The sequence below is a fragment of the Pollicipes pollicipes genome, unplaced genomic scaffold (assembly GCF_011947565.3).
Source record: "Pollicipes pollicipes isolate AB1234 unplaced genomic scaffold, Ppol_2.1 Scaffold_6052;HRSCAF=7182_pilon_pilon_pilon, whole genome shotgun sequence".
NCBI lineage: Eukaryota > Metazoa > Arthropoda > Thecostraca > Pollicipedomorpha > Pollicipedidae > Pollicipes > Pollicipes pollicipes.
In genome coordinates this window covers 5,918,771-5,926,396 of record NW_023596805.1, presented here as the reverse complement: position 1 = coordinate 5,926,396, position 7,626 = coordinate 5,918,771, and the positions used below count along the sequence as shown (strand labels likewise).

Here is a 7,626-nt window from a genome sequence, read left to right as displayed (position 1 = left end):
CCATTATTCCATCCCACCATTCATCACTCGGAGCAGTCAGTTTGATTATGCTGTACCACATTGATATATACCACATATGTACCACATATGTTGCACCACGTTGAGAAACTTGACGTCCCTAACATTTATTGAAGTGTTCGTTTGAAGCATTAATTATTCCTGAAATGAGCGCTGAGCATTACGGCATTAGAGTTATTTGGAAATGAAGAGAAATGCCCTTCACTCAGGGCTTTCGCTTTATTACTCCATCCCACCATTCGTTCCTCGGAACAATCAGTTTGATGCATATGTTGTACCCCATTGAGCAAATGGACGTCCCTACCATTCGGGTTGGCGGCAGTGATCAGGGTCTTGCAAGCATGTAATGACTGATGATACAATATAACAATCAGTGTGACCTCTGTTAGTGAATAGTCACTTAGTGAATGGTCACTCTGTATATGAATGCTAACACAACTGCATTCATCAATCAAAACCAAATAACATTCATATTAAAGCACTATCGTAGCGACTGAAAGCCTGATTTGTCACAGTAGTAGCGAGACCTATTGTCAAATGTGACGTGGGACATCCAAGAGGAGACCACGTCACTGGTGACAAAATTGTGGGCACACGTTTTCTGATAGCCCGATGAACCAATACCATTTGTGGATATTATGGAGATGATCGCCACATCCTGTTGACACGCACGCTTGGATGTAAATAACAACCAAGATGATCGTTTCCTGTCCAAAATCAGGCGGGGCAACCCATCGATTCACTAAACATCTTGAAAATAACGGTCGGTTCCTAAAGTTACCCCAAAGCCAATGCAAAATTTTTAGCTCAAAGCAGTGCTAGAAAATTACCTGTCGTGGATATGCAACCGTTGCGCGCTGGCGATGCCTTTGTTTCAAATAAACGGACATTTTTAGCATCCATAACTGAGTTGGTCACTTTGTGCTCGGTAAACCAGATTATTCACCGCACAATTAGATGGGTAGGTAAAATATGGCAAGATGCTGTTTGCATAATGTTTGGTTTCTTATGCATTCATTTGTGCATATCGGGCACCTTGTACCAACATCATACCATTAGTAAGCAAAAAGCGGCATTAAAAATGAACGAGACATTGAGCAAAATTTGCCAGTTCTCTTGTTCGAGCTGTGAAAAATCGATCGGGTTCCAGCAGCTACCGCCTGTGGTGGGGTCCGGGCTAGTTCTGCAATATTGTTTCTGAGTTGTTCGATGTGTAGTGTTTTGTCGATCTCCTCTGTCGCGGCCTGTGGACAACGTCCAAGTGCATGTCGCCGTACGCACTTAGAGGTAGAAGGTGCTCGCTGCCATCTCTATCAAGGCTCACTTAGAGGAGGAAGGCGCTTGCAGCCATTTCTATCAAGGCTCAGCGTTGGCCCGAGTGCGTAGCGAAGGAGTCCATCTCAACTTCTGTTGTAACATAATGTACCTTAGTTTTGTTCTATTCGGCCAATGGCGCGGCCCGCTGAACGTAACGGGCTGTTACAGTTGGCGGATCGGTTATGCCTGGGATACACGTTGCAGTGCGGGATCACTGCGATCCGACTTTGTGATCCTCACTCGTCACCCTACCCCTCCTTCGGTAGCGGAACGGATAGGCGCAGTGAGACCAGGGCAGTCGGCGCGCTGGAAAGCTCATATTGTCATCATCGACGTCCGATCTCCGGCCGGCGACGCGGCTACAGCCGTGTCAGCTGGGACGACACCGTCTTCCACGCGTCCCAGCGCGGCGGGTCCTGAAGGGTTTTGCGGGCGCGCCGCGGCACCCGCATTCGCCCGCATCGGGCCGAGGCGCCACGCCCCGAGGTCATCGACTAACGCGGCCGGTCACCGACCTGGCGCCAGCGGGGGGGGGGGGGCCCCCCCCTGCCGGGCCCGGCGGCGGCAGCCGAGGGGGGGGGGGGACGCGGCGGCCTGGCACGCGCCGCTGTTGTGTTTGCGTCCGCCGGCGCCGCACAGCTGGCGCCACTGGCATCGTGCCAGGCGTCGGGGACGCGCGGCGGAGATTGTGGTGCAGCTCTCGACCCTCAGGGGGTTTTTAGGCGCCGCAGATGGCTGGAGGTCAGGGGTGTCAATAGTGTTTTGTGGCAGCTTTGCTGTGCGTTTGTGCAGGGGGGGGGGGGGTAAATGAACTATTGGCACAGTAGGCACAGTAGGGTGATTGCTGGCGCCAGGGCGCACACTTTAAGCCAAAGAATGCATGAGAGAGTTCTGTCTTCTCCAGCGCCTTTGCGGGAGATATCGGCGGAACGCTCCGGAGGACCGCTGTTCAGCCCTCAACCCCGAGGCCGCTGAAGCACCGGGCCACGACTTTGGGTCCGCACCAGGGCCGAGACGCTTCAGCCTCAGGCAAGCCTCATAACATGTCAAAGCATCCAAGGCGTTTCAAGGCTGCCCAGCCACTGCGGCCGCGGCGAAGAGCGTCCTGGAAGAAGGTCCTGAAGAAGAAGGTCCTAGCGCTTTCGCCCAGACGCAATGCAGCTCAAGTACCCATAGAACCTCTGGAGACTTTGCCCGTCCATGAACCACTGCCTACATGTACGCCTTCCCTCCGGGATAGTCGACTTCGTGGCGTGGTATGATATGGTGCCCGACGTCGCCTCTTCTTGGATTTCTCCGTGTAAGTTTCCATCGTCGGACTGCGCGAGGTCACATCGCGCCGCCTCTGCTCGTTAACGCCATCGGGAGGCTTGGCCGGTGTCGCCTCCTCGGATGCGGGGCTCATCCGACGTCTAATCTGAAACGAACAGGTTTTGAGCGCAGCTCCCAGCTCCCGGACACCAGGCCGACCTTCGACCCGATTGTCGTGATCAGGATCTCCGTTAGCGCCCACTTAATCCGCCGTCGGCGCCTGCTGGATCGGCCGGCACCTCGCTGGATCGGCCGGCGCCACGCGGAACTGGACGGCGCCCCGCGGGATTGCCCCGGCGCCTCGCTGGATCGGCCGGCGCCACGCGGAACTGGACGGCGCCCCGCGGGATTGCCCGGCGCCTCGCTGGATCGGTCGGCGCCACGCGGAACTGGACGACGCCCCGCGGGATTGCCCGGCGCCTCTCTGGATCGGCCGGCGCCTCGCACCAGCGACCGGCGCTTACTGAATCAGCCAGCGCTCCGCTTTCTCGCCCGTGACCACTGGCGGTAACCTATCAGCGGCAGGCGCGCAGTGGCGACAGCCGGGAGCGCTTTCTTGGCCGGCTGGCGTTCTATTGGCGGGGTATACTGGCCCTGGTCGGCCGCCCGGCGCCCTGGGACGACCCGTCACGTCCGGTGGGGACAGGAGGCGGGGGGGGGGGGGGAGGACGAGCTGTACGAGGCGGGAACTTCGGGATGGTGTCGATGTGTGGTTTGTGGGGCAAAGTCCACCCGCTTTGGAGTTATTCATTTGTTGGCTGCAATTCGGGTGCGTGCCGGATTGTTGGTTTGGGGGATCGTCTTCTCTTATTTCGAGTAATATTGAGGCAGAATAATAAATTATGCTACATCCACAGTGCCTATGTCGGGTAGGCAGGCGCTCTGCATCCGTCGCAGACCCCTTAGCCTGCGCAGCTTTCCTATGAGAGGAAAGGAAAGGAGAGGAAAAATTTCCTCCTAGAAATTTGTGCCTCCTTCGCACTGAGCTTGTCGTGGATATCGCGAACGATTCCGCTGTGCTTCTGGTCTTCGGGTCTTTGGAAACATTTTTGTTACATTGCAACGTTACGTTATGGCCACGATCCGGCCCGGTGGGCCAAAATGTTAGTTCGCCAACATGAAATGGACGAAAAACGTATGTATTGCAACTAAAGTAACGTTGCATTGCCCTTTTCTTCTCGCTGAACGACCGCGATCGACAAGCAGCAACTTCGTAGAGAAAAACACTTGCACGAGACACAAAATTCGCGCGCAAGCAAGAGCACAGGCCTGTCTCTTGCGAAACGACACCATCCTAACGTTGCCGCACGCTAACTTTCACATAAAACCAAAAAGTATTTTAGCGATGAGTGCATTTAGACATGGCAGACGACATTCTATAGGTTCTAATAATGAAAGCGCTCCTCTGATGTCACGTTCCCGGACTACATTTTTGTCTACGGGTTCGCTTCCTTCGCCCGGGATGCGGTAAAGTTTTTGGCAAATTTTTATCCTTTGGGCGTTTTGTGCTTGGTTTCGTCCAACTTTATACTTGTCTTCACTTTTTGTTTTAATGATTTATCGTGTCCTGTCTTCTTCACCATTGATAAATTCCCTACTGCCTTGCTGCAACCAAATGCAGGATAAAGTCGTTCTGTAAAACACAGATCGCACCAAGTGAAATGGTGCCTTGAACCTCTGGAACAAGCATCGTGCAGCGTCATTTGCACTCCAGTCTCCGGCAGGAGAGGTAGCTCTACACCCACGACATGTTTCTGCTCCGGAGTGGTGCGGCAATATTCCTTCTGGTAGTGCTCGGGTTCCAGCTCCGTGCGACGGACTGTGCTGGTCATTCGTTGTAGGACAAGTCGCCGACCTGACCGGATGGTCAGTGAACTCTCTACGGGCCGTGAACTCGGCAGTGCTGCCGCGGTTAACCGACATGCAGGCCCAGATGCGAAACCTTACGTTGCAGCGGCAGACGTGCGCGTCGCTGGTCGACAAGCCACTGGCCCGCGACTGCAGCGACCTGCCGACTGGCTCCCCCAGCGGAGTGTACCGGGCGTGGTTGAGTGGGCTGCCTAGACCGGTGCCGGTGTACTGTGACATGTCCAAAGACGGCGGCAGGTGGACCGTCTTCCAGCGGCGCGCCGATATTACACCCAGGCAGAACTTTTATCTCAACTGGCAGTCCTACAAGATTGGATTTGGAAAGGTCGATGGCGAGTTCTGGTGGGGCAATGAACACCTGTTTCGGCTAACCTCGCAGGGTGGCCGACGGTACAAGCTGCTCATTATCTTGGAAGACTTTGATGGCGGAATAAGGTACGCATCATACCAGAACTTCAAGGTCGGGCCAGAGCGTGATGGTTACCGCCTTCACGTGAGCGGCTACACGGGAAACGCCGGCGATAGTTTCGCCGGATTTCACAATAATGCGCGTTTCACTACAAAGGATAGGAACAACCAACAGCCGCGGAAACCAAGTTGTGCTAAGAGATATAAGGGTGCCTGGTGGTACAAGTGCTGCCACGAATCCAACCTGAACGGACAATACCTTTCCGGACCGCATCGGTCGTTCGCCGATGGCATCGAGTGGAAGCGTTGGACAGGATACCGTTATTCCCTGAAAGCAGTGGAAATGAAGATCAGGCCAGTATAGAAGTAAGGATTTCAAGCCCAAAACTTGCTTGAGTGATATGTACTCACCCCGACGGCATTTGTGATGGAAAGCAAAGAGGTCTGTGCTTGAAATGCTTGCATGAGGCTTGTGGAAACTAGAATAATCAAATTGTCTGTGCTTCTGGAACCCAACGCAAACAAGCAAGCATATGTATCACGTTTCGCAGATCTGTAAGCCTCTGCCGAATCTTCCACATAATGTTGTGTTTGCATGGTTACATGGACGATCAGAAACAAGTGCATCCATCCAATACTCGACTGATACACCTTGCAGCTTCACATCTGTTTGACTCCGCAAGAAACAGTTGTATCAAACGTTAAAGGCTTTTCCTAGCGCGAGAACATAGCAGTATCGTAGGTGTCAGGGCACGTGGCTCCTCGTTTAGGTCCTGAGGGGCGGCAGGAGCCCGAAGGGCCCTGAAACCGACAAGGAAGTACCCGATTTGCTCTCCAGAAGAGTCTCCAAATGGCTGCCCATATGTCGCATGTAGAATCCCCGCCCGAAGGGACGTGACCCCAGGTTTTGGTAAGAGGATTTCTTGACTGATTAGCGTAACATTCGACTGACGATAAAGACACGCTTTGGTACTCGTTGGCATTTCGGGTCTCCTATTGGTCCCAGAGATCACCGACACCGAGCGACCGGTGAATGACTCCCTGTCGGTCTGAGCCCTGTGGGCCTGTTTCCGAAGTAGTGGCAATGCCGGGGCGATTTGCTTTGGTCGGACCCCTGAAACAGGGAGGGGCGTGTTGGTTATTGGCCTACAGTGCCTGGCAGGTTAGTTCAGGTCAGCTAGTTGTATTCATGAATCATTTCAACAAGTGGCTTTTGTTTGATTCGGTATCATTTAAATAGTAATTCAAATGCGGCAGTAGAACATGACAACAACGTGACCACATTCGCACGTTGTCAGTCTTCCAGTCGTTTACGCATGATGGTCAAAAGCCAAATGATTAATATGAATCTAAATCCTCAACGCGTGTTACACAACGGCAAGCGAGCAATGGTTAAACTAGGAGACCATCTAAATTATCTAGCCTGGTACGAGACTCGTTGCGGGTGCTAGAGGCTGTGATGACCAGCGACAGGCGGCTCCAAAATGGAACTGTGCAATACGAAAAAGTCCTGCGTGCCTCCGATGGAGCCCATGAGACATGAAGGGCTCTGAATACAGCGAGGCCGGCGCGGCGGATGGCCAGATCGGTAATACCGCATCAACCTAGCGCTTGAACAGCCGCCACCATTTAATCACTTGACGAGCATCGGTGATGATTCTGACCACAAAGTTCACCACCCCTTGTGCTTGCTTTAGGTTACACGCTTCAGCCCCACCCTAGACCGACAGGCAGTGCATAAGATGAGGAAAAACATGGGAATGGATGAGGAGCTTACAAATCTTGGGCGAACGGAGGCGACGAATTTTGTCCAAGTAGCAAAGGATGGAGCTGCACTTTTTGACATGACATATGCATCTGCTAGGAAAAATTGTTTCATTAGTAACCACCAGTGTCTTTACCAACGGCGAAGGTCTTCATTTGTATCCCACAATGTCAAGGTGAAAAGATGAGGGTTTTGTCAAGGATTGTAGAGTGCGAAAAAGGAGAAGAATTGTTTTAGCGGGGTTCGTTTGAAGGGAGTCAGACGTCAAGCAGGCTTGAATCATTTGGATGTTTTTTTCTGCCAAAATTTCAAAACGTATAGTTGGCCTGGATAAGCGGAGTCTGGCACCAGAATGTCGTCGGCTTGGGACCCTGGACGTCTGTGAGGGAGGTAGAGAGGTAAGATGAGAGGTAGAGGGTAGAGAGGTAGAGAGGTAAGATGCAAGGTCGCTCGGGAAGACGCTGAAGAGGAAAGGGCCGATGGGCATGGGCATAGAGGGCATATGCCACACCCTCCAAGGCTTTTGATTTCGCCCAGGGTAGACACTTCGCCGGCTGAAACAAGGAAACATGCCCTGACACCTGACTTGTTCCGTTCCATGGGGCTAAAGCACGTGGCGTCGTACGAGGGGCGCACAATAACTTATACGGACGAATCCAAAACTTCAGGCGGTGTCGGCTGTGCGTTTGCAAGAGGTACTGTCACTCGATCATTCACACTGTCCAAACACGCGCCGGTATTCACGTCCGAACTCGCGGCTATAATCAAGGCGCTTTGTTTTATTGAAGTTGGGAATGAGTCCTCGCACCTCGTTTCAACAGTTTCTTTGAGTCTTTAAGCCTTTGAGCCTTCTCTTGGCCTTGAGAACTTTGAACCCATCGAGTCCCCTTTTACAGGACATTTTGATGCGTCTCGCTGCATTGGACCAAGTTGGAAAG

General features: G+C 52.9%; 1 protein-coding gene across 1 annotated transcript; it reads left to right on the top strand.

Moving 5' to 3' along the window:
* The first annotated feature begins 4,537 nt into the window (after positions 1 to 4,537).
* Positions 4,538 to 5,586, top strand: LOC119104911 (fibrinogen C domain-containing protein 1-like). The gene has a single exon (XM_037228648.1). The coding sequence runs from the start codon at positions 4,568 to 4,570 to the stop codon at positions 5,285 to 5,287; it is 720 nt and encodes a 239-aa protein (XP_037084543.1). The 5' UTR covers positions 4,538 to 4,567; the 3' UTR covers positions 5,288 to 5,586.
* The last annotated feature ends 2,040 nt before the right edge of the window (positions 5,587 to 7,626 follow it).